At 50.9% G+C, this 26,003-nt stretch overlaps 1 protein-coding gene across 7 annotated transcripts in view; it reads left to right on the plus strand.

Moving 5' to 3' along the window:
• Window positions 1-25,837, plus strand: part of LOC115533072 (R3H domain-containing protein 1) — a 53,377-nt gene extending 27,540 nt beyond the window's left edge. For 2 of the 7 annotated variants that reach the window (XM_030343271.1, XM_030343272.1), the window contains exons 3-27: window positions 71-476; window positions 1,856-1,891; window positions 2,406-2,498; window positions 3,968-4,100; window positions 4,384-4,462; window positions 4,778-4,837; window positions 5,194-5,334; window positions 6,069-6,177; window positions 6,884-6,979; window positions 7,110-7,138; window positions 7,250-7,303; window positions 7,643-7,860; window positions 9,604-10,008; window positions 12,375-12,541; window positions 13,506-13,607; window positions 15,001-15,282; window positions 15,948-16,068; window positions 18,123-18,280; window positions 18,668-18,819; window positions 20,105-20,214; window positions 22,499-22,668; window positions 23,006-23,150; window positions 23,262-23,359; window positions 23,476-23,550; window positions 23,852-25,837. In XM_030343271.1, coding sequence (XP_030199131.1) covers window positions 111-476; window positions 1,856-1,891; window positions 2,406-2,498; window positions 3,968-4,100; window positions 4,384-4,462; window positions 4,778-4,837; window positions 5,194-5,334; window positions 6,069-6,177; window positions 6,884-6,979; window positions 7,110-7,138; window positions 7,250-7,303; window positions 7,643-7,860; window positions 9,604-10,008; window positions 12,375-12,541; window positions 13,506-13,607; window positions 15,001-15,282; window positions 15,948-16,068; window positions 18,123-18,280; window positions 18,668-18,819; window positions 20,105-20,214; window positions 22,499-22,668; window positions 23,006-23,150; window positions 23,262-23,359; window positions 23,476-23,550; window positions 23,852-23,854 — 3,402 coding nt within the window. In that variant the 5' untranslated portion in view covers window positions 71-110 and the 3' untranslated portion in view covers window positions 23,855-25,837. Of the gene's footprint in view, window positions 1-70; window positions 477-1,855; window positions 1,892-2,405; window positions 2,499-3,967; window positions 4,101-4,383; window positions 4,463-4,777; window positions 4,838-5,193; window positions 5,335-6,068; window positions 6,178-6,883; window positions 6,980-7,109; window positions 7,139-7,249; window positions 7,304-7,642; window positions 7,861-9,603; window positions 10,009-12,374; window positions 12,542-13,505; window positions 13,608-15,000; window positions 15,283-15,947; window positions 16,069-18,122; window positions 18,281-18,667; window positions 18,820-20,104; window positions 20,215-22,498; window positions 22,669-22,936; window positions 23,151-23,261; window positions 23,360-23,475; window positions 23,551-23,851 lie in introns of those variants that run through there. The other 5 variants (XM_030343273.1, XM_030343276.1, XM_030343277.1 and 2 more) reach the window with 5 other exon arrangements.
• Window positions 25,838-26,003: the final 166 nt, after the last annotated feature.

Consider the following 26,003-nt stretch of genomic DNA (forward strand, 5'->3'; position numbering starts at 1 on the left):
TGAATGCCAAAATGTCGTCCAAAGCGATATCATTCATATGTCATCCTCTCTCACCCCCCTCCCCCCTCAGGTCTCCAGCTCTTGGTAGACGCTCCAAGTAGCCTTCTCTCATGAGGATGTCTGAAACTGTCACTGTAAAAGAGACTCGCAACACTATGAGAGGCCTGGAGACGGAGGAGAACCGCGCCGCGCCGGCCGTGGCTGTCGTCATCGCCGCCGCCACCACCACCACCACCGCCGCCGCCGCCGCCTCCGCCAACGACGAGAACATCCCCGACGGCGCCAACGTCAGCCCCACCAAGAGCGACGGCAGGGAGCCCCAGCCGCCGGCCGACGAGCCCGCGCCCACCTCGGAGGCTCCGCCCCAAGCCCAGGCTCCGGCTCCGCCCTTGTCCCAGCCGACGCCCCCCCTGCTCCCGCCTTCCCCCCAGCCCGGCAGGGACGCCAGCTGCATCCCCGACAGGAACGACACTCAGGTAAGGAGCTCCGGGGTCTTCAGGTCCCCCCCTTTCAAGGCCCTCTAGTCTAGTGTTGAGGCCCCCCCGCTCTTCCCCATAGGCCCTTGCCTGTTCTTTTTTCTCCGTGCACCCAGCGTCCCCATCAAGGACTCCAATCAACCTTGAGCCACTCCAATTTGCTCATAGTAGGTCTGGCGTTTCAGCTTGAAGGGGCCCCTGTTGTGTGCCATGGGAGTGAACTAAAGGTATATGTGGTAAGGGACATTCAGGGGATGTGTTGGGGGCAGAACAGGGGACGTCGGGGGGGGGGGGGGGGTGTTGGCTCCATTATTGGGCTTAGTAATGGCGAGCGGAGCAGCAGAGGAGAAATAATTGCTTTCCGATACAACACGGGGCTCAGGGGCCCTTGGGAGTCTCCTGGCGAAGCACAACCAATCAATTGTCAGATAATTGAGTTATGAGAACCTGCAGAGGCCGTACCACAGAAACCACGGCCCCGTTATTATTGTACGCTTGAAGGTTAAAATGGTGGCGCTGCCGTGAGGGAGGGCGACGTGTGACGGCCAGGCCTTTTTTTATTTAAAAAAACATTTATACCGGCACACAACCGCGTCGATGCGGGGACATTTCCCAGCATGCACCTCTTCTTAAATAGCCCTCAAAGCATTCTGATCTCTGCATGCTTTTTCCCCTTTAGTACTTTTGTGCACCAGTTCCACCCGCCGCGAAAGGCCCCCCTGCCTCTCTTCCCCCCCCCCCCCCCCCCCCCGCCTCCGGTGTTTTCATGTGCCATGAGCTCACATCAAATAAGATTCCCTGCGCATCCAACCAATGCCTCCCATACCGCCACCTCTTTGGGGCGGCACAACGGATGTCATCGCCGCCATCTGCTGCCGCCACTTTCGCTGCGCGCCTTGGCTCGCTGCACACGGGATGCTGAGAATAGCCGTTTGTGACCGGCTCCCCATAGATGGCCGAGATTCTCGCTCTCAAAAAAAAAAGGCAAACTTTTGTGGCGCCACACCTTCGCGACCAATCAGCCCTCAGGGTTTTATCCTCTGCACCATCTCCCTGCAGAACCTCTAATCCTGTTGTTCGCAGCTGGACAAGGAGCGCCACTTTGATGCTTGCATAGTGTGACCGCCTTTAGATGACTTGGAACAGACTTGTGACCTTGAACGATCGAGCCATTCTGTCTGTACAAAAAGATTTAAAAACACACACAGACACACAAACACACACGAACACACGTACACTGAGAGAGCACTTCGCGGTCGTACGCTGTAGATTTGAAATGGATTTGACAGTCGCTGTTGAAGGCCATTGAGGACGTCGGTGCTGTGCGCCGCTCATCGTCTCATCTGATCCATTTTGTCTCATTGCCTACCACCGTACAGCGGCAAACACCTGGACAGTCAGGAAAACGGGCCAAGGTACAGTTGCAAGAGGCATGTCTGTAACCGGTGTTTGCTTATCATCCAACCCGCTCCCATCTCGTTCCATGTAGATGGATTTTTGTGTTTTGTGTGACTTGCGTTTGTGAGTTTGGCTTTTGGAAATGTATCTTGTAATGGATAATGATATGTCATATTCAGGAGTATCGGGTATTCAGGGTATCTATGGATGCGTTTTTGTTATTTTCTTGTCTTCTACATTTCATGCACCTACTTGGACTCATGACTCACTTAACAATGCTGCATCTTTGACCAAGTGTGTCATTTTTTATTGTATTTAAAAATCAACAATCGATAATTCATCCGTAATTTGGTTTTGTGCTTGCATCGCACGGGGAAATGGTTTCCTTTCTAACTGAGCTTGACTTTTAATTTCCAACCCTTTTGATTTTCTTTGAAAACGAACCCCCTATTCCTCGGTTGTGCTTGGTGTGGTGGTGTCATCTCTCTTGTCCCATCCTGACTCTTCTTAACCCTCACCACTCTCCCCCAGTCTAACTCAAAGTTAAAGTTAGTTCGGAGCCTGGCTGTTTGCGAAGAGTCCTCCTCTCCCCCTTTTACCACTGATCTGCCTGGAGAACACCAGGTAAAACTCTCCCCCCTCCTCCTCTCCCTCTCTATTCTCTCTCCCTCCTCTTCCTATCCCCTCCTACCACCCATCTCCTGTTGGTCCCTCACCCATAACCCCCCCACCCTACCCCAGCCAACCCACAACTTCTTCCACCAAACAGCTGGAGTTTGGGGCCCAACGGCATTTCACTGCCCATGAGTGCTTCTGAAATGTTTTTATCGCCCCATAACGTTCAAACACATGGTGCAGAAAGGGGTAGTACAGAGCAGCTGCACTTAAACCCTAAAGTGAGTCGGTTGTAAAGTGTCACAGATCTGCTCCTTTGCTGATGTCAGACTCATTTTGCCCAGTGGAAAAGTAAGGTTTGAAACCTGGAACAGGCTTGGGACAACATTTTGGATGTTGGGTAGTGTGGCTCTATTACCGTAAAGGAAAGATCATCTCTATTACACCGTCTACTGAAGAAAAAATGCACTTTACACGAGTGCTTTCAGTTCTTTTTGCCTTTTTAAAAATGTCATAACATATTCCCCTGTATCGTATTATGATTGACAACGGGGCTTGAATAGGGTTTCTTTTAAGACCCTCTTTCCTCACCTCCTGCACGTTGAGCCGGTCTCTAACTAGATGCTATTTACTCCAGGCCGCCATTGTCCACTGTGTAAACACCACAGCTTTGGCCCCCACTTATCACGAAAAAGAGAACCAAAAACAACAGCCTGTTGCCGGCTTGTTCCGCTCGGCACTGCTTTTGTATCCGCGCTGAATGGTGAAATGGAAGGCCTTTTATAGCCTGCAGATTCTCTTTAATAAGGAGTGAATGGGGGTACGGAGGGAAAATCTGCCGGCGCCCGCGCGCCGTAGGGTCACGTATTGTCTGGAGCGTTGGGGATTGAGAGTGGCACAATCTGCCACTTCACTGATACAGATGGGGGCTTTCTCAGGATGCCCCCGCCTGGCTACCACACCGCTCGCCTGGTTAACGGAGTACTAGCGAGGAACTTTGGAAACTAACCCTTCAGCACTGTTTGTGTTGGTCCCAATAGTAAAAGAAAGGGAAATGAATAAATTGTAAAACTGAGCATACTCCCCGCAGGCTGTTAGTACTTGGGTATAGTTTTAGTTTTATCCTACGTGTTTTGAGTTTGTATTCTCCAACCCCTCTGTCTTTGTTCCGCCAGAACAGCCTTTAGGCGACTACTGATGAATGGTTGCTGCTGACACCCTCAAATTCAAACCGCAAGGGTTGCACACTCTGGGCCACGTTGGCTTCCAATGGTCCTTGTATTAGGATCTGGACTGCTTGGGTTTGGCCGTACCCAATGCAGATCCCGGCGAACACTATTCATTTGTATTTCAGCTGAATAATGTTTATTCATTGTTTACCAATTTTTGTTGGTAAAGAAATAAACCATCGAACGTGGGGTCTTGAAAACATTGGCCGTGTCACATTTCGTCATTTATATTTTTGCATTATCTTGTAGGCTGAAATTTCCATCAAGCTGAGCCAATCGTTAGACAAAGAGGAACCTCCGACCCCAACCAAGAATGAGCAGGAGAAGGCCGGAGACAAGCAGGAGCGGCCCGAGAAGCTGACCAGGAAGCTGTTGTCTCGAGGTGGGGGGCTCCCGACATTGCCGCCTGTTGGGGCTCGTTATCACCATCCATTTAAGGGTTGGTGTTAATGAGGTCCAGCAGGTGGGCTCGTAACCATGAACACCGGTGGTTAAGGCATCCCAAACATAAAGACTCATTTGTGTTTTGTTCGTTGGCAACTCGCATTGCATGTACTTTCGGTACGCTATTCCTTTAAGACTAGAACAAAAAATATCTACCAATGACCATCTCTAACCAAGCCTGCTATTCCCTCCCCCTTTCCCCTCCCTCCTTTTTCCTCCAGACTCGAGTCAGGAATACACGGACTCCACAGGGATTGATCTCCACGAGTTCTTGGTGAACACGCTAAAAAACAACCCCAGGTGTGTACACACAAACCCGCTGAAAGAGTCTTTGATGGCTGGGGCCAGTCCACTGTGTTTGCTGGGATGAGGACCACGCTTATAAGACAAATTATCTGTCTTTCTGGAGCGGTACTGGTGTACCTGTTATACCGTGCCCTGCATAAGGGGCCTCGTCATCTAACGGGGTGTTTAAGTTCCGCTTAAAGAGCCATATGGTCGTTATTTCCCCTGTTTCTAACCCTAGCGCTTACAAAAACTGTCTAGGAAGCCACCATGTCATAATGTCTTTGAAAGAGTCTGTGAATAATTCTTTGTTCTGTAAATCCCTCCCAGGGACAGAATGATGCTGCTGAAGCTGGAACAGGACATCCTCGACTTCATCAGTAATAACGAGTAAGTTGTATTTTTGGGTCACATTTCCACGGAATAAGCTTGCGCCCCTGTCGGCTCTATTAAACCGTGCATAATTTCCCAGAGACGGGTCTGCGCGCCGCTGCCGGCGGGCGCTAATGAGATCTGACCGCGGGCGGGCCGCCACGCCACCGCCGCTTAAGAAACCCTTTTCTAATCGTCTTCTTTTAGTCCGCGCTGAATTATTGATTTAGTTCTCTCCTTCCCTCTCTCGCTCTCTCTTGCGCTTTTCCTCTCGCTTGCTTCTCTTCCCTTCCCGCGCTCTCTATCTCTCTCTATGGTCCTTAGCCCCCCCCCCCCCCCCACCATCCATTTACCATGTTTTCCTTCTCCCTCAGAAGCCAGAAGAGGAAGTTCCCTCCGATGACCTCCTACCATAGAATGCTGTTGCACAGAGTCGCTGCGTACTTCGGCCTGGATCACAATGTCGATCAGACCGGCAAATCTGTCATCATCAACAAAACTAGCAATACCAGAATGTGAGTAATGTGTACAGACACGCACACCTCTAAACATACCTCTGCGCACACACACACACACACACACACACACACACACACACACACACACACACACACACACACACACACACACACACACACACACACACACACACACACACACACACACACCTCTGAACACACACACACCTCTGAACCCACACACACACCTCTAAACATACCTCTGCACACACACACACACACACACACACACACACACACACACACACACACACACACACACACACACACACACACACACACACACACACACACACACACACACACACACACACACACACACACCTCTTCACACACCTCTTCACACACACAAACCTCTGAACACACACACACACCTCTTCACACACCTCTTCACACACAATCATTCTCTCGCCTCTGCTCGAGGAATTGAATTTCTCAACCTGCTTTAATTCAAACGGCTTAGACTTGCAGAAATTACAGACGCCCATATCTTCCGTGCCGGCAAAACAGATTTTTTTTCCGTGCAGCCCTGGCAAAATGATTTTTTTATGGGGTGGGGGTCGGGGGCTGGGTGGAAACTTAATTATCTGCGATTTTCAATATTGCTATGGGGTGGGTGTGGGGGTGTTGCAAGGGGAAGCTGGGTTTTATGAGACGTGCACATCTTGGGTTTTATTCCTGCACACCCCTGTGACTACTTTAAATGTTGACCCCCCCCCTCCGCCCCGCAGACCTGATCAGAAGTTCTCGGAACACATTAAAGATGACAAGACGGATGACTTCCAGAAACGCTACATTCTCAAAAGGGACAACTCCAGCTCAGACAGGGATGAAAACATGGTGGGTGTACACACGCACACACACCTGCACACCACCACTGCAGACAGGCAATCTGCCTCGTACCAGACGTGAAGGGAAAAAAACCCTTCCTTTCAGTGTTTGTCTGGTCTGTTAGCTGTTGAAACGCTGACGTTATAGTTGCTATCTTCACTCCCCAGGCCCTGGGATGTCTGTGATTTAATGTGTGTGTGTTTTTGTGCGTCTGCGTGCACGTGCGTGTGTGTTTGTGTGTGCATGGAGATAAGGAGAGAAATCGTCCCATTTGCTCTCGAATTATTATCATTCTCGCCATTAATTAAAACAAGCTCTGAGCAGGGAGCAGAATTAATCATTGAAGAAAAACTATTGTATCACAATACCCAATTCATATTCACACTGCCTCAAGGATGAATCTAACGGGCGTTTTGAGACTTTATTTAGGAGAATTTTTTTTCTTACTACTTTGTCCATCAGATACATCGCAAAATGAAAGGATATTACTCCTACAAGCAATCCATTTGAACCATACCCCTTATGATAAGCCAAATGAAATGTTATTACAACGCTATAATAATATTCTACTCAGACAAAACACTGATGTGGACCGATCCACGCGTCGTTTTTTTAATGAATATTCTGGAACTCAAACAAGCCCTGCAGTGTGATAATGGGGAGGTGCCCCACCAGAGCCCGTTCTCCAACATGGCGTTGTGTGTTTTTGTTGCAGATGCGCATGCGGCTGAAAGACGACCGAAGGAGCAAGTCCATCGAGGAGCGTGAGGAGGAGTACCAGCGGGCAAGAGACAGGATATTCGCTCAAGATGCAAGTGCCCCCCTTTTCCCCTTCAGCAAATGGACCGCGGCCGTCCCATCTGTCCATGAACACGTGTTTTGCTTTTTTGTCAAATGCACTCGGCCCTCTTTTAACTTTTTGGGGTGTTTCTGTGTTTTAGGGTCATGACGGCTTTGCACTCGATAAAAGGTACGTCCCACCCTCAAGGGTGTTGATGATCTGATGAGGTCTATTTGAGTAAAACACGCACGTTTTCTAACAGCTTGGCTCCGGTTTAAGGAAAATATTGTATGCCCCCAGGATACAAGAAGATGACGTCTGCAACAGCACCCAGCAGAGACGCCAAGTATTTAGGTGAGCTTTCTTCCTCCCAAAAACAGAAAATGAATGCACGGAGCAAAGATAGATGTATAATATAGCTATTGAGTCAACCGTACAGTGGAACCTTGGTTTGTTTTAGAGCCACACACAAATAGATACCAATTGTGTCAACACGTGTTTGATTTTCACATATTTGGTAGCAACAAACAGTGGATTAATTTATTCATTTTCATTTTAAGTTGACTGAACCACAAGTAAACCACAAGTAAACCTTCTGCAGGAGCACATATCCGCTGTAGTTCAACACATGTCTCGGATCATTTCAATCTGGTCCACCAGCCCGTGATTAACCGGTAAGCGGTGTTCTTCCAGGTTAAAGGACGGGCGCTCGGCCAACAGCCGCCAGAGCAGCTCGGAGAACGAGCCAAAGTACGGCGACCCGCGGCCGTGGAGCAGCACGGACTCGGACAGCTCCAACCGCAACCTCAGGCCGGCCATGACCAAGGCCAGCAGCTTCAGCGGCATCTCGGTGCTCATGCGCGGGGACAGCTCCGCCAGCAGCAAGAGCATGGGCCGCCTCTCCAAGACCGGTGAGCGCGGCCCGCACCACACACACCGCCCGGCTCTCAGAACCTAAAGGGTCCCACGCACACACGCACGCATGCGCGCAACCATGTTTGCATCCAAACACGACCATGTGAAGTCTCGTGGCCAATCAGAAAGAGAGAAATGGCTTTGTTCAAGGTTACAACACGGTGGGTGTTTTCCCTGCGTTTTTAACCCTAGTAATAAAAAATAAGCTTTAAGAAATATAGATAATTCGATGCAGAAGATTGCCTTGAGTACATGGCTATTAATTGTACAAGCCATGGTTTCACTCGGGCTGTTGTTGCTGAGACTGAAACTTATTCCATTGAACATCTCCCTTCAGAAAGATTAAAGATGTAAGGGCTGACTTGAGCGGCTTGATGTAAACGTTTGCTACCCGGCATGCAGAGAAAAACATTTGTCACCAACCAATCCTGGCCGGTGACGTTTCACTGCCTGCCACAGACAACCACACATTCATCCAATGGCTTTGGCTGCTGGCGCTTCGCTCACCACAGCCCGGGACTGGCCAGAGAGTGCCAGTCCAGAGTGAACTGCATCTGCCAATGGCAAAGCCCTTGGTCCTGGCTCTTTGTTGTCGCTGCACCATATTGTTTGAGTTTTACATTGATTTATTACATTCATTTGAGTTGTTGGAATCTGCTTTACTCTGTACGAGTACAAGCAGGGGTTGCAGGCAGGGGCGAGAATAAAATTAAATCCATGCATTTTTAATCTGCCCGGCCTGCATCGCATCAATCCGATTATTTATTTTTTTGGTTTGCTTGTCCGGGGCTCAGGACCAGGACATTGATGGAGCGCTTCTCTTGCTCCCGGGCACCTGCTGAGGTCTCCGTAGCAGGGCGCGTCGAACACTGCGGCCCACCCAACCTCTCCCGCCTCTGCTTTTGGTGCACTCGCTCACCCTAGCATTTTTTCACCGTTCCTGCTGTTACAAAGAACTCCTTTCGCTTTTCATGTTTTTGCGTTGCAAATTGTTTAATTTCATCGCTGTGGGCTCCCTCTCCGAAAGCTGCTCGGCTCCAAGTTGACTTGAATGTTAACGAATGAACAAGAAGCCACCTTGACCGATATAACGTAGGAGTCTGTTGAGATCCATGGGTGACTTGACACGGCTGCAGAGTCCGTCCGTCCCCCCCCCCCCCCAAGTAAAAACATTGTTTTGCCAATGCAAACAATGGATTTTTATTGACCCATCAAAAGAGTTACGTTCGCCCCATTCTATCACATTACCTTTTATTGTCCCATCGCTAAACGAGCTTGAGCACGTGCCCTAGCCACGGCGTGTATCGGGAGGGACGCCGGGAAACGGCTCCTAGACGTTAATGGAAAAGATGACATCTCATGTCAAGCTAGTGACATCATTATGCTCCCAGACCCGCTTTATGGCAGCAGCTCTCCCATGGGTAATTACCATAGATAATTAGATATAATTCATTATAATTAGATTTATAAATTCCGCAGCGATATTTGACCTCAATGTGGCGCACATGGCTCCCGACCGCAGTCGCTTTACCGCTCCCACCAGCCTCTTGTCCTTCTCACCGTGTCGGCAGCCATCGCTTTCATCGCCCTTCATCCCATTTCCATCCATCCCTACCAACGCCCTTGCATGTTCGCCCCCCCCCCCCCCTCCCCCCATCCCTCTTAATGCATGAGGTCTTTGCTCTGCACCGGAGGTTTAAGGCCTTCCTTCTCCTCCTCCCCTCCTCCTTCTCCCCCAGGTTCCGAGTCGTCTAGTAGCATAGGCTCCTCTACGGGATCGCTCTCCCGCTCCCAGCCGCCCTTCCCCGCCCCGCCGCCGCCGCCGCCGCCCAGCCAGCCGGCGGGCCACGGGGGGGCGGGGCCGGTGGCCTACCCGCTCCTCTGCACTAGTAGCTCCATGTCGTACGAGGTGGGCCGGAGCGGAGCAGCGGCGGCGGCGGCCGTCGTGACTGCCCCGGCCCCGGCCCTGCCGCCTCCTCTGCCTCTTCCTCTGCCTCTTCCTCTTCCTTCTCTTCCTCCTCTTCCTCAACCGACGCAGCCACCGTCGCTACCGACCTCCACGACTAACACTACTAGCTACTATTTGCTTCCGCTGGAAGCCGCAGGAATACCCCCAGGCAGCATCCTGGTCAACCCGCACACAGGTTGGTAACCTCTGACCCCCCCCCCCCCCCCCCCCCCACCAGGGGGACTAGCGCCTCCCCTGTTGTTGGCTTTGCCTTCGGAGGGGTCGGTCTCTCGCTTTCACTGCCTGCGCGGTAGTGTGTGTGTTTTGTAGGAGTGTGTGTTTTCCTGTTTCTTTTAACCTTCAAACTAACCGTACTCACATCGCTATGGTAATCTCACCTCGGGCCCAACTCTTGCTGTTTTTTTCTTCCTTGATAGACTCTGGAGGAAATAAATCCTCTGAACGAGAGTTGCCGTGGTTGAGGGGTGTGTTTTCTTTGTTTTCCCCCCCCTGCCAACTCAATTGCGGGGTCCATTCAGGAGAGCACCTGAGCATCATGCATTATTAATGCGCAAGTTCTAAGCCATTAAGTCACGAGTCTTTTCTCTCCGAGTAAAATAATTAAAAGTAGTTGTGCCGCTTTGATTGCCCTTTTTCAGAAAAAAAAAAGCCAGAGCAACGCGCCGTCTCTGCTCGGCAAATCCTTCCAAATCCACACGGAGGTCTACATCTAATGATGAGCCTTACATGCAAATGAGATCCCACACTCCCCCCCCCCCCCCCCCCACACGTCTCCCCGCTCGCTCTCCCCCCCCTTCCACCCCCGTGCTGCGGATCGCCTCCGTCGGCACTTTGAAAAATGATAGCCGTCTAGCAAGATCAATATAGCCGGCGACGGCCAAAACACGTTCCGCCGGGGTTCGCTCGGACACAAATGATGAAGCCGCACTGTACACCTAATTGAATATAGAGGAGGAATTGACGGCGTGGCCCTCCACATGCCTAATGTATTCCTCCTTAGCGGCGTGCACCTTTTTAAATATGCACAGGCCCGATAAGGCCGGCCTGGACGGGTTGGCGCTAATGCGTTTTTCTATCGTTCCCTTTTTTCCTTTCGAAGTCAACCAGGGTGTGAAAGTGCTTATTGACCTTTCGTAAGGAGTCTGCAAATAGGAACTCCTTATAGCGTGCCACAAATCCCCCCCCCCGTCCCCCCTCCCCAGAGTTAATTTGACTACCTGCGGGCGCACAAACCGAAACGACAAGGTGTTTTTTTTCTGGGTCAGCGTGACGTCGTCTTGAGGAGCAGAGGCTCGGACTGGAAGTAACGTTTTTATTACGGAGGAGTTTAACAAAGCCCCCCCCCCCCCCCCCTCGATTGCAGACGCGCTCCTTTTGCGCGCGGGAGGCGTAGATTAGAGCGTCTCCGAGCCTAGGGAGGTTTGATGGCGCTGGCGGAGCACATTCTTGTGGATTTTCGACAGCGTCTACCGCTGATCCCCCGCCTCGCCGCTAACGGGAACAAGGAAAGGAGCCCGGCAGAATGCTAATGGTACACCGGCGCACGGATAAATGGGCGTTAATTACTTCCTGTCAAGCACACTCCTATTCTTTCGCCGCCGCCGCGACAGAAAGATATCTTTTCAAAAGCGTGTGCTCACTATCCGCCTGTAGCTCCTTGTGAACATTTTCGCGGATTTCACGCATGAATGGATTCATGAAATATCAGCACAGGAAATTCGTAAGAGGACTAGGCGTATTATTTTTCATTAGCAATTCAGATAATAAACCTCCAGTAAGACGGGGGAGGGAGGGAGGAATTATAATAAATGTTGACTAAAAATGACTTTAACAAGTCTTAAGCTGGATCTTTTGTGGTTCTCGCACCCAATGTGCCTTGACTGTATTGTCCCTCGTATTCCAGGCTTAGGCAAACGTAAATATTAACTTTGAAGGCTTCCGCAGAAGTGCGGTGCTGGACCGTTGGGCTCTGAACTGCTTCAGGGAAACGCTAGCGAAGGCGGGCATCACTAATGCGAATCCCAATTGCTGAACTATTATAGTAAAGACGTCTCGGCAGATGTAAAGCAGTACATTTGATGCCTTGATGGCCCTGGCTTAATTTGGTTACAGTGGATGACGATTATGTTAGATTTGGTACATAATTGGCAATGATGCGTCGTTTGTTTTTCCTGTTCAATGCACTTTTTGTTTTTGAGATCCTGATGGTATTTACAAGTATTACCACGTTAGGATAAACCTAACTCAAAGTTCAGTGTATATATCAGAGTTTGAAAAGAAAACCGTGATTTGATTTTTGGAAGTTGGTCACATCTACCCATCGACTCAGGCAGACGGATGCATGAGAAAGCCCTGTCCCATCGGTTAATAGATTCCAACGCACTCACAGGACGGACGCCAAGTCCGAATTTTGATGTTCAATCGAGACAGCCCCGGGTCCCTATTTATTCATGTATGCAGCCTTTAACCAAAGGCGGATTCATTTTTTGACTTTAATCCATTGTCTCCCCTCTCTCCCCCCCCCCACTCTCCTCTTTTCAGGCCAGCCCTTTGTCAACCCAGACGGCACGGCGGTGGTGTACAACCCTGGCCTGGCCTCCCAGCAGGGAAGGAGTCAGCAGTCCCACCCCCCTCTGTCCGCGCCGCCACCCCCCTCCGCCCAGCCCGGCCCCCACCAGCACCAGTCGGCCAACCACCTCCTCTCCCAGGTCCGCCCCACATCCACCGTCCTCGTTCTCCACCGACCCTGCCACGCACACGCACCCAATTACTTCCTGGATGGCCAACATGTTGCACAGCAATGCACATAATTAAATTGTAACCAGAAATAGAAACTACTGTGCGCACTTGCACTTACTTGCGTGTACAATTACACAAGCACACACACACACATACACACACACATACGTACGTTCATCCTTTCACCACCGCCACGGTGTTGCTCCTTGTCAACTTAACTTTATCTGTTGTTGTATTTATTTTTCCATTTAGCCGGGGGGGGGGTAAGGGTTGGGCTTCATTAAAGTTAATGGCAGGACTGGGAATGGAGTCCACCCCTCTGTTTGCCACACAACCTACGGGGGCAGAACAGAAGGGCAGTTTCTTTCGGAGGGGGGAAGCGAATCCCTTGTGATTACTTGGGAGACAAGTGCGCCATCGAGTTCAGAGGGACCCGGGCTGATGAGGTTCATGCAGATTAGAGAGATTTTGCACAAGCCAACGAGGATTTTCATTACTCCTGATTGAAAAATGTTTCCACTGACGAGGGGACTTTTCCTCTTCATTAACATTTCCTCGCAGACTACTTCCACTGTCTATTTCACATATTTGCTCTTTGCCCGTGCCTTTTATACTTCTTGCCTCTACCAATATCCCTTTCCTCTGCTTGCTCCACTAGGACACTTAGCTCTTCTTCTTTAAATGTTTAATTGACTGAGACAGGATCCATATCCCGTCTATTACTAAACCACCCGTTGCCTAGCCCCTCCTCCCCCTCCCCTTCTTCCACTCTTGTCCTCGTCTAAAAATAAATCTTTTCTCCTCTCTCTCTTCGTGTGTGTGTGTGTGTGTGTGTGTGTGTGTGTGTGTGTGTGTGTGTGTGTGTGTGTGTGTGTGTGTGTGTGTGTGTGTGTGTGTGTGTGTGTGTGTGTGTGTGTGTGTGTGTTCTCTCAGCCGGTCCGGTCCTTCCAGCCCTCCACTCAGCCTGTCCAGTACTCGACGGTCTCTTACACACCGCAGCTCCTCTCCGTCTCCCCTAACCAACCATACACTGTGGTACCTGCCTTTCTTCTCTCTCCTCATCCCCTCATCCCCCTGCCCCCCCCCCCCCTCCCACACACACTTCTGGTCCCTCCTTGTCTTTGTCTTCTTATCTTCCTGTGGTCGAGCGTCCCTCACTTGGTGTTTTCACAGGGTCCTTCGGTAGTCATCCTGCAAAACCGAACTCTTTTTTTGGGAGGGCGGGGGGAATATTTAAAGAGATGCCTAAAGAAGGAGGCTGGAATATTTATTATCATGGTGAAATACACCATAATATCATTCATGGATGACATTCAGTCTAATGTGTGAGTTAGGTTCTCTAGTGTTTGGTATTTTTTTTGACTAAAGATTAGAGCAGTAGCTGAGTATCTAGTCCTGCCAGACCGCATAACGGCATCTCCTAGTGATGCACTGTGGGTCGACACGACGCTAATGGAGGAAGATATCCAGTTCTTTAACCATATTCCCCCTGTCCCATTAAGCGCGCGCTTCGCGTCTCTCTCGGCGTCGGTTGTCATTCATGAAGCGTGATCAATGCTTTCTCATCGTGTCTGAAGACGTATCAAGAGGCTGTCTTTGTTTGTAGCGAGTGTGTATCCCGCGGTGCCCGGGCCCAAGAGGGGGCTCGCTTCCCAGGCACTGCTCCCCGCCAACTGGGATCGGGCTGTATAATTTGACATGGATTATGATGGATGACTCGTAACTGGAAAACCAGGGGCGGTAGGCAGGGTGTACTCGCTGGCAAAAACAAACACGAGAAATTGATGTGTTGGGTGTCTGTCAGCGGATCATTAAATCCATTATATGTATATCAGTATCAATTTTGGAAACGTGATGAAATTTTGATTGAGACAGATTTGATTTAGATTTCTTTTTTTTTATGGAGTTTTTAAATTCACCCACGTCTCATCTACATAGTTTGCATTTTATGAGGCTTTTTAAAAGCAGATGAAGAGTTGAGCGTCGACGTTGACGTGGTCGAGCTGAGCTGTCGATACATGAGTAATGGCGTCATTATGAATGGGCTGGGCTGCCCTTTACCCGCCTGATGACAGTCTGCCACACCGCCGACCTGCCGTCCCAGTGAAATCCCCTTGAACCGCTGATGAGGGTTTTAAATTTGTAGAAGGCCCTTATGAATAATTAATCCGGCGGCAGATGTTAAATTGAATATTTCTCTGAATAGAATCGCTGATATTCCCAAAGCGGCCCATCGCCGTTCCCCGGTGACGAACGTAAACCACGTTGTAAAAATACCTGCCCCCCCCCCCGTTATCCCGTCAGAGGGGAAATCATTTATTCAAATCGTTCAGCTGTTGCAGCAACGCCAGCATGTCATTGGGTCCTTTCTGACGCACGCGCTTGTTGTTCCTCTGCCCTCCCTCTCCCTCTCTCCGGGGCCCCGCAGCAAGACAACCTGGGGCCCCAGTTCAGCCACATGGGACTGGGCCGCCAGCCGTCGAGTGAGAGCCGGGAGGCACACACTGCCATGTACCCCACCTCCGTGGTGCTCCAGGCCCCCCCGCAGCAGCAGCAGCAGCAGCCGCCGGCAGGCTACATGGTGGCCCCGCCCCCAGGACAGTCTGTGGCGGGCCCCGCCTACTCCAACGCCGCCCCCCAAGCCGTCAACCAGCCCTCCATGCAGCAGCAGCAGCAGCAGCAAGCGTACATGCAACAACCCATGCAGCAGGTAGGAACGTCGTCTGTCCCCCCACCCCCCCCGTAACCATGACGACTTGACAACAGCATAACCATTAGCCGTCCTCGTCGTGTCATGTTTTACTTTTTTCTATTGTTTGTTCTGTTTGTCTGCCGTTGCTCTTCAGCGGAACACCACGATTTCCGTACGCATCCGTGAAATGTTCTGCGGTTAAGGGGTGCTTGATGCTTGTTTTGTTTCCTTTAATCCGCGCCAATGGATTTTTGTGGGAGTTTTGAGCAGTTAACACAAAAGCCCTAATCTGCTGCACATCTGAAATGCTTGTTGCGACGCTAAATGGGGTCTCTCCATTTCACGAACCATTGGTTCAATAAAATAAGTAATTGCCAATCTTGCCGATGAAAACTTAATGCGGGGGTACCTGCGTTAGGATAATAGACCAGATTAAGTAACGCACCATCTTTTTCGCTTGTCGTCGAGTTGGCGACCCACGGATCTTAAAAAAAGTACTTATTGTATTCCCCTCCCTAATTGGAGAAATAACAAAACGCAAAAGCGAGGAGGCCTTATCGCACTTTACCACAGAGAAGGGGGGGGGGGGGGGGGGGGGTCTAGCGGGGCTCTGCTGACATCGGAGCGTCCCATGTAGGCTTGGACCGGTGCCCCTGCTCACACCCCCCTCCTTGTCTCCTCAGATGCCGGCCTGCTACTGTGCACCTGGACAGTACCCTCTTTCCAGCCAGCCGTACCGGCCGGTGGGCACGGTCCAGTACAGCGGCCCCCACAGCCAGACCATCAACCCCTCCCAGCAGACAGGTAATTACCCCGGGGGAAGTAATCTGAGACACCCAGACTCCCCCCCCCCCCCCCCCCCGTGTCTTTAAATGGGTGTTTAATTTTTTTCCTTGGCGGGGAGCCATTTGTCTATTTCCCTGACCTTGTGTGCCACATTAGCTTTTTCCTGGGTTAACGTCGTCCGTAGCCCTTATTTTTCCTCCGGTTATTGTTCATTGTTTGTGTTGTTCTCCCTCCCCGCCGTCCTCTCCCTGTGAGGTGTTTACCTTGTGGTGTTGTCTGTTCTTCTTTGTTTGTTTGTTTGGGAGGCTCTCATCAGCCCCATGTTTGCTCCGGTTATGTGTCCCCGTGGCAGCCCCACAATGGACCCCTCTCAGGCACTGCGGCGGGGGCCCCAGCCTCCCCCCCCCCCCCCCCCCCCCCCCCCCCGGCGGGGGCGGAGACGTGGTGCACGGGGCTAATTACACCGGCGCCGCACTGGCTTTTCTTCCCGTGCCATTATCTTGCCTCCTTGTCTGACACGAGGGGCATTGTTTCCTCCCTAGCGCTGCTCTTTACTCTGGGAGGATGGATATGCGGTTCGGGTGGGGGGGGGGGTACGGGGACGAAAGTGTTTTCGGTGCTTTTTATTTGGGAGAAACGAGATGCGAGGTGTGGGGTCTTTTGTCTTTCCCAAGCTGCCCTGTGAGTGTTTTCAGGTGGTCCACGCGGGGTGCTGGTTCTGCCGGTGTCGGGGCGTTGAGTGTCTGGGGACGGGGCCGGGGCGCTGTCTGAGAGGCCCTATGATTCTCACAGTGAACCGGTCTCTTTTCCTGCCCCTCCTTCCTCCTCCTCCTCCTCCTCCTGCTGCTCCTCTCCTCTTCTTCTCCTGGACGGCAGAAGATCCGGCGCTGAGCGCTCTCCTGTCTCGCACCCAAACTGTTTTGCGTAATTTCCAATTTTTCCGCCTCCCGTCAGTTAAAAAAACGATGTGTGTGTGCACGCGCGTTTGCTCTCATTTCCAAACGCTTGGCGTTATGATGCATGGTTGTAATAAAGGAGTCGCTCACCCTTGCCTAAACATCCTGATTTACTAATGGATCTTCACGGGTTTGAGTACAGCATGTTTTGCTGCACTGTCAGTGTCTTTTGGGGGCTAGGCTTCTCACTGAGCAGGACGTTGTGTTGCTTTGTAGAAGATCGCCATGCATGGGTTTTGTGTCGACGGACACTAATAATATGATGGGGAGGTGGGGTGGTAGAGATGACGGTCTGACGCTTCACAACGCTTCTTGGAACCCTCTTTGAGCACCTGGTCAGATGGGTTGTGAACTGATGGATACAATTGTCAAGTGGGTCTGACCAGGGTTAGATTTCTTTTTTGTCTCACCGCTCAATAACCCGCTGAGAGAATGTTTAATTCTATATAGGATTTGTGCTGGGTCCCTAAATGAAAGCGAGACAACGGGGCCCTAAAAATAGCCTCGGCCGGCCTCCTCTTCGCCCTGCTGGGGCCTCCCGGTCCCTTTGTCCCACTTCCCGTCTCATCTCGGCTGAATTGATTGCCGTCGCTCTCACCCAAAGCTGGGAGAAAATTGAAAATTGCCCACCAAACCCCCAGCCTGCACATGGCTGCTATCGGCTTGATTTTATTATTGTTATTATTTATTTATTTTCACTTGTCTGTGCCGTTTCCCATCTGCAGTGAAGGGAGAGATATTATTCCATGTGTTTGTGTACGTATTGAATTTTCCCCTCGCCGGTAGCACTTCTGTCGGTGCACACGCTGCCCACTGCCTTTGACACTGATACGTCGGCAATAGAAAGATGAAAAGCAAGAAAACGTGTCGAACCCAACCGGTCCAAGGATCTTTATAATGTGATTTCATGTCATTGGTTTTCTCGTGTACCTTTTTATTTATTTTTTCAATGTTTTGTTGTGTTGAAGGAATAATTCTTTGATGGTAGACTGCGTTCATCAAAACCCTATCGTCGCGGGTTCCCCTATATTGCGCTCGGCAGTCACAATCTGTCTGCTTGTTTAAACGTTGTGCTGAAGCTCAGACGTGTCTTTTCCCTTGCCCGTTCCCTTCCAGGTTACCAAACTGTGATGCCAAGCCAAGCGCAGAGCTACCCACAGAGTATGATGGCTGTACAACAGCCACAGGGTCAAAACATGGTCAGCGGCCAGCACAGCAATATGGGAAATCAGATGCAAAGCATGATGGTCCAGTTTCCCATGCAGTCTTATCAGGTGCGTGTTCCCTTACAAACGAGGAGGGTTTTTGTGTGCTTTTTTTGTGGTGTTCCCGTCCTTAAAAGGAAACGATCATCAAGATATGCTGCTCGAGCCTGATTAGTTTGACCTCATTTGAATCCAGCACAGTCTTGGGAATTCAGGAATGCTTTTGATTTTCCTCATTAAAAATAAAAGCACTCATACAGTTGGCTTGTTGTAACTTTCCCGTCTGTAAAAAAATACGTGTAAAGGCAAAACCTATCCCCAGGCTATAACTGTGTGTGTGTGTGTGTGTGTGTGTGTGTGTGTGTGTGTGTGTGTGTGTGTGTGTGTGTGTGTGTGTGTGTGTGTGTGTGTGTGTGTGTGTGTGTGTGTGTGTGTGTGTGTGTGTTTCTGTGGCAGGTGTCCATGCCCCAGGGGTCCCAGGCTGTGCCCCAGCAGTCCTACCAGCAGCCCATCCTCATCCCCAGCCAGTCCAACCAGGGCCCCATGCCTGGCTCGGGTGTCCAGGTGTTCTACAGTGTTTTAACGCCCAGCCAACAGAACTCAATGGGGTACGCCGCCGCCGCCGCCCTTAAGACGCTAAAGACGGGGTTGTGACCAACTGAGCTCCCTGCACAGGATGTGCTGATCGTAGCTTGTACCGACAGCCTACACGGACAGACTGAGCCCCCTCCCACACAATGCGCCACCATGATTATAAGCAACTCAATCTGTGATGTTTCATCAAATCCACGGCACAATCTTAACCCATGGTTCACCCGTAGCCTTAATAACTCTTGCTTTGCTTCCTTGTCTACTCGTAGCTATTTAATATCGCCTCTTGTCTGGTCAAACAGAAAACATGCTGGTTTCAGAACAGGCTGCTACGCAAAATATTGAAACCTCCCGTAATATGGCTTAACGGTGAATTAAAATAGTAAAGCACTCCCTTCCGCTGTAGGGTCAGATATAGGCGCGGCACGAGATAACGGGCGGGCTTCTAACATTTTGACACGCATTGTGATGCACGGCGAGGACATCGGTTAGCGTCGGGGGGGCCCGTCCCGCGCAGGTAGCACGCTCCGTCAGAACGCCACCGCTCACTCACCGCACCCGTTTGTTCATTCTGTCATCACCAAGCAACGTTTTGAGGCGCCGCAGCTCAACTGCACCCAGCGCCATCTGCTACACTCCCCCCCACCCCACCTCCCCCCACTCCCCCTTTTTTTAGTAGGCCACGCTCTGGATGATTAATAAGAGCAGATATCCAGTGGGTCTTAATATAACCGCCGCGGTCCCGTGTGGCGAGCGGCGCTCTCTGCCTGCCATCCTTCACGCCCGGCCCCGCTGCGCCGACGCGGCGCTATTCCTCAAGGCGCCGCCGCCGCCACGGCGCCTGTCTCCGGCAGCTGCCCGTGGGCCTTTGGGCTGACGCATCACCGTTCACCCGGCTCCCGGTGTCCTTATTAAATCAGCGCCCGGGAGCCTCGCCGAAGCCGCACATCTGAGGAGCGGCGCGGCCGCAATTTGGTTACCGTGGTGATGTGTTATGATAAATGCCCATGGCCGTTGATTTGTTTTGATTTTTGTTGAAAATTGGATCTGCACCCCCCCCTCCCCCACTCACTCCTCCGCCACCCAGAGATTGGCCCCACCGGCACCTGGCGGGGATATTTATCGTGGTTCTCATGCGGTGGTTTGACATGGATCGCCTGGGTTCCCCCCCCCCCCCCCCCCCCTTCCGCTCAGCTAATTAATCCTGTTTTTATCCCGCTTTATAAGAAGGAGAAAAACAAGGTGCCAGTCAAGCAGCTCATGTCTCTCTGTCTCTGCCTCGGTCTCTTCCCCCCCGCTCAGCTCCTCCGTGGGGTTCCTGCCCCCTCCCGGCTCGGAGCAGATGCAGTTCCCGCGAGCCTCGTCGCCCTGCGCCCCCCAGCAGCAGCAGCACCCCACCCAGCAGTGCTCAGGTACCTACCAGCCCCCGCGTGGCCGCTTCCCCCGCCGACGGGCGCGTCCTCCCTCTCTCTGACCGGTTCGATGGCGGCCCCGGGCGTGGTCTGGAGTTTTATCTGGTCCGTCATGTCGCAAATACACCTCGGTGTTATTTGGGTTCTAAAATATGCTACACCTAAAGAACAGCAGATTATAGAAAAAAGGTTGCTGATTGGATTATGCGCATGGGTGTTTTTTATCGTTTTACTTGTCCAATTGAGATGAGCTTGAGCACATGTCCAATATAAGCCGAGCTAGGTCGATTGGTGATGGTCAATACGTTTCACAAGTACCACATGATGGTGAATGCGTGTGACTTTTGAAGTGAATTGGGTTCCACAGGAGGAAATGCAGAAAGTCATCCGTCTTTTCTTCTCCCTCCTTTAATTGTTTTTATTTGGAACATCTGCATATGTTGTGACTAGCAGCAAAGGATGGCTCATGTTGAGACTAGCAACACCGCTGATGAATCCAACATCTACCAAAAGTGCACTGATTATTTAACAGGGAAAGGGGGCTGTGTGTGTGTGGGCGCGTGGGCTCTTTGGCTTTGCCACGGTTGATGCCTTCTGGCCTCCTTATTAAGCCCCGGCAGTGTCCGCGGTGCTCTCCTCTCCAAATCAGAAGATCCTCTCCTCCAGCCCTGGAAATTAGATTTCACGAGACAAAAGGAGAGCCTGTCATCAAGAGAAATTACCTCGCACCGAGATTCTCCGGCAAATCAAAATGGATTGACTCCATTCAAAGCTGAAGGGGGCGAGCTAGATTCTCATCTCCAAAGCCAAGCCCAATAATACAAGGTGCAAACAAAAGGAAGGTAGTGATGTAGACGTCTAGGCGACTGTGATCCACTCTCCTTCTTCTGCTGCTTTGCCGTCCCCCCCCCCACCCCCCCAATTCCATTTCGGCTGTGGGTGTGTGTGCGTCAAAGAGGCCTTCAAGGTGCTAATTGAAATTACACTCTCCAGCCCTAACGATCTAATTATTGAACAGATATGGGGTGGTAATTAAAAAGTCATTCCTCTGCAGCTTTCTGCCCGGCCAGGTCCTTATTGAAGGGAACCGCCGGATCTCTGAATTCTAATTTGCTGCTTTTATGCCCCCCCCCCTCTCCTTCTTCGGGAGCTAATTATACCGTGGAGGCAAATGTTCCTTAGCACGCCAAAATTGGATTGCTCTACCCAAGCAGGTGGTCAGAATGTTTTTAATTCTGTGCAGGGATTATCCAGCGGCGGAGTGGGTTTCAAGGCGAACTCCGTTTTTGAATGTTCACTAACGTTCGCTAACGTTTAGATTCTCCCCGGCCGTCCACCGTTTAGAGCTCCGTGTTGTCACTCACTCTCTGCCAACTCGGCATCGAATCATGCTTGATTGAAACAAAAGCGTAGTTAATTACTCCACTTTTTGGGGGATTTTCCTTGACTTCCCAGATGATTACTTGACTTGTCTTGGCTCCCGTTTTGTTCACGATTCACTAATTTGAGTCATCGTGAATTCGACTCTGAACATAAAAGCTGTCTTTCCCGAACGGTCGTCCCATTATTCACACCGGGAACAGAGCAGACGTGTTGGGAATAACGGCTCGAGGGAGCTGCGCCGTCGACACCTTCCTAAAATATAGAAAAACATTAAATGGTAAAAAGCTCTTTTAGCCCGCTGTTCAAATGGAAGTCGGGTTTAAGTTTTCTGATGTGATTATGTGGTATTTACGCCACGGCTGCCCTTGAAACACAGACGCAGTGTCTGCAGAGGACGCCACCGCGTGACTCGGCAAACAGCCGCTTTAAAAGCAGCAGTATAATAACGGGCTCGTACCCTGCCACTGAATGCAGTAGCCGGGACCTGACGTCGCAGGTTTCCTGGGGACCGGCTTACGACCTTCAGGCAAAAGTTTCGAGGCTGTTTTTGGCCTGGATAACATGCTTATCTTTGCGATAAGATGGTGTGCGTTGCTGCAAGCGGCTCGTAGTACATCGACTTACTCAAATAGTTTTGAGATTCAGGCACACTGGCACGTTTTAGTCATCCTTCCTCATTAAATGTCATAACTGGACCCAATTAAATATTCCAACGTTGGAAGTGTCTCTTCTATTTGAATATCCGCTGCGAGTGGTCACCCCTCTTCCCAGTCACTCACATTTCCGACGCCCGTGTACATCCGGAGAGCTGTCGCTCCACCCACCCACCTGGCGGCCGCTAACCTGGCGGCGGCGGCGCTATCCGCTTTTAACCCGTGCGGGTGTGCCCCCCCGCCGACAGGTGTCCCCCCTCCCCCGGGCGGCGGCATGGTGATGATGCAGCTGACGCTCCCCCACGGCCAGCAGCCCCGCCCCCACTCCCCCCCCCAGTGGAAGCACCACAAGTACTACAGTCTGGACCACCAGAGGATGCCCAAGTCCGCGGAGCTTTCGTCCCTCGACACCTCGCAGGTAAGCCGGCCCCTCGCCCTGGTTTGACCCGCACATTGTCATGCGTAGGTGCAGCCGATGGGTGAGAAGGGGCCACGAACGCGCACACACATATTGCTCTTCATAGCAACAATTTGATGGATGATTTTAGTTTTGATGATAATAATTCATAATTAATAATTATTAATAATTATGAATTATTATTAATTAATAATAATACGTTTTATTTTAAAAGCACCTTTCAGGGCACCCAAGGACTCTCTGTAAATGAAGTGCATATGCCCAATAGAATACATTCATAAGGAGAATTCAAAAACGTCACCAAACCAGCTGACCGAGTGTTGAATTTGAACCCCAGAGCAGTCCCCAGCTGGGCAGCCCCGCCACCTCGCCCGCCCAGTCGCCCACGCCCACCCACCTGACCAATGTGAAGAACCTCCGTCCTGGTCTGTCCTCCGCCCCGCTTATGCCACAGTTCTCCCGACCCTTCCTGCCCGGCCACGGTAAGACCCGCTCACACGGCCTCTGCCTTTTTTGTCGGAGTGGGGTAACCTTTATCGAGCATACGTGTGTCCGCACCGGTGGTAGCTAAATGTGTCGGGTCTTGGTCTTAGGTGACACGCGGTACCCGCTGCTCGGGCAGCCCCTCCAGTACAACCCACAGATCCGTCCCCCCCTCCTCCACGCGCCCCCGATGATGCCCGGCCACCAGGTAAGCGATCCCAAAGCAGCCGGTTGACTTCGCTCTGTAACCACTGCCAAACGTCCTGCTTCTGATTGGTCCGAATCCTTCCCGTATGTGACTCCGCCCCTTCCTCCCTCTGCCAGGTACCAATGGGAATGAGACATGGCGGTGGGCGCGGGAGGAAGCCGCCAAGGAAAGCTCTGTCCACCGATCTCAGTGTAAGCCAATCCCGTCTCGTGAATTTAAATGATAATCCAAAAAAATCGAAAAGAGGTCATGACGAGTTTATACTACATTGCATTAATATCGTCCTGAAATGATGTATCCTGTTTTTTCGGGGCATAATGATCAAATCCCAAGCGCGATCATCCGTAAAGCTCCCCTTGTTACCCGGCGTCCCTCAGACGCACCGATGATGGACGATCATTGAGGACAAACGGAAAATTAGCATTGAAAGATGGCGGCCCTGTTTTCTGTGTGGCCCTGATGAATGTGGCCCTCTTCTCTGGCCTCCTGCAGTGAGCCGGCGCGTCCTGGAGGTGACCGAGCTGCCGCGAACACCAGGTGGGTGCCGGAGCGAGGGGGACCCCCAGGACCCCCTAGGCCCCGCCCATCGCCACCACCACCACCGCCACCGCCACCACCACCGCCACCACCAGGAATGTCGGCAAAGGGGCCGGTGGTGACCAACATAAATCCACCCCTCACGTCTCCCGCAAGTCCCCCGCACTCAGACTCGCTACGAGCAGGGCTCCTGGCCCAGCTGTCGTCGGTCCGGGGTGGACCGGCCCCCAAACACGGGGGGGCGCTGTGGTGGTGGTTGTTGTTGTTGTTGTTGTTGCAGCGGAACGGCAGCGACCATCAACAGACCTCTGGCTTTAAAAACAAACAAACAAACAAACCTTTTTAAGGACAGTCGCGCCCCCTCCCCCTCCCGCCACCCCTCGGCCCATGTCGCGCCCCCCACCGGTAGCCCGGCTCCGCGGTGGTCCTCCCAGCATCCCTTGCGCTCCTCGTTGGTTTGTCGTAGGACGGGTTTGTTTTTACACTTGATTTGTAGACTCTTTTTTGGGGAATGTTATGTCTTTGTAGATCTGCGCAAAAATTGGTGGACATGAAAAACACAGCTGAAAATGCACCAATATTCTGTTCCCCGTGCCCCTGCCTCAGCCCCCCAAAAACCCCAAAACATGCCGTTAATATATTTCTAATTGAAATCGCTTTCTGCCCTTGTCGAAGAAAGTAATCGAACATATCAAAAGGCAAGTCTGGTTTTATTTCCCCCTCTCCTTTTTTTTTCCTTTTTAAAAATTGTTTTTGTTGCTTTATAAAATTATATTTTTGAATTTGAGCTGATGCTCGGTTCAATGGCGGTGCCTGTGAAACGCCCGTCCTGTTCTGGAGTGTCTCTGCTGCCTCTCTTACACTCTGCTCTCGCTCTCTCTCTAAGCTAAGCTCCACCAAAGCCTTCCCATCTCCCCAAGCCCAAACCCACAGGTGTGTGTGGGGAAGGGGGCAGGGTATCCAAGTATGACCCTCACTCATACATCACAATAACGCCCAGACTCTTGTGGTCAGAACAACGCCACACACACACACACACACACACACACACACACACACACACACACACACACACACACACACACACACACACACACACACACACACACACACACACACACACACACACACACACACACACACACACACACACACCCCCCCTCTGCTACACAATGGGTCTACTGTCGTGCCTTCTTTCCCGAGTCTACTGCTTTACTCTCCACATAGACACACACGCAAAGGAAGACACCTGTCTGTGTATGTAAAAGACCCGTTTATTGTAAATAATTTATATAGTAGCTGAAGAATCCAATCACAGGCAACATTATACGTGTTGGTCACAGGCACAGGTGAGAATGACGATGGCTTTTTGGTTTTCTTCCTTGCCCTGGTTTTTAATTTAATTAAACAAAGTTCAACACATAGGGAAAGAAAACACTCCACCACCCAATGTTTTATCTTGGCAAACCTCCGCTTTCAAAACTTTCCCATCCACCTATCTCGTCTTTCCCCAGTACAAGGCCAATAGTGTCAAATCTGTCATCAGAAGGTCTTGCATTAAACCTACTGGGTCACTGGAAAATAAAAACATTTGCACATTTATACAACAGAATATCTATATATCTATATATATATTTATCTATAGCTATGTATAGCTATAGATGTCTATAAATATAGATATCTCACTTTCTTTTGTTCATTTTGTTTCGCTCAAAGAAAATGTGGATTCTGAAAGGCTCTTCAATGCTGGTGCAAGTCATTTTTATTTCAGTTTGAAAACCAATAAATGTTTACACCAAATTATGTGTTTTTTCCCAGACCAGGAAGGCCTTTCCAAAAGTCTCTCGCGAGAGTTCCAGCTATATTTGTCAAAATCAAGTGCAAAGTTTTCTGTTTGATGTTTATCTGCGATTAAAATGTATTTTCATCAACACAACGAAATATTACCCGCTGAATGTCGGCAGATATGCCAAGTGCTTGGTTTTCTAAAGATGTGTGCATTCGTATGCCAATATGAGGGTCTTGCCTAAATTAGTCGTTACTGTGCACAATTCATCTCAATTTCCGTTTTATGGGGTTATTTGGCTGCTACATTAACCTCCCACCA

The sequence above is a fragment of the Gadus morhua genome, chromosome 20 (genome assembly GCF_902167405.1).
Source record: "Gadus morhua chromosome 20, gadMor3.0, whole genome shotgun sequence".
Lineage (NCBI taxonomy): Eukaryota > Metazoa > Chordata > Actinopteri > Gadiformes > Gadidae > Gadus > Gadus morhua.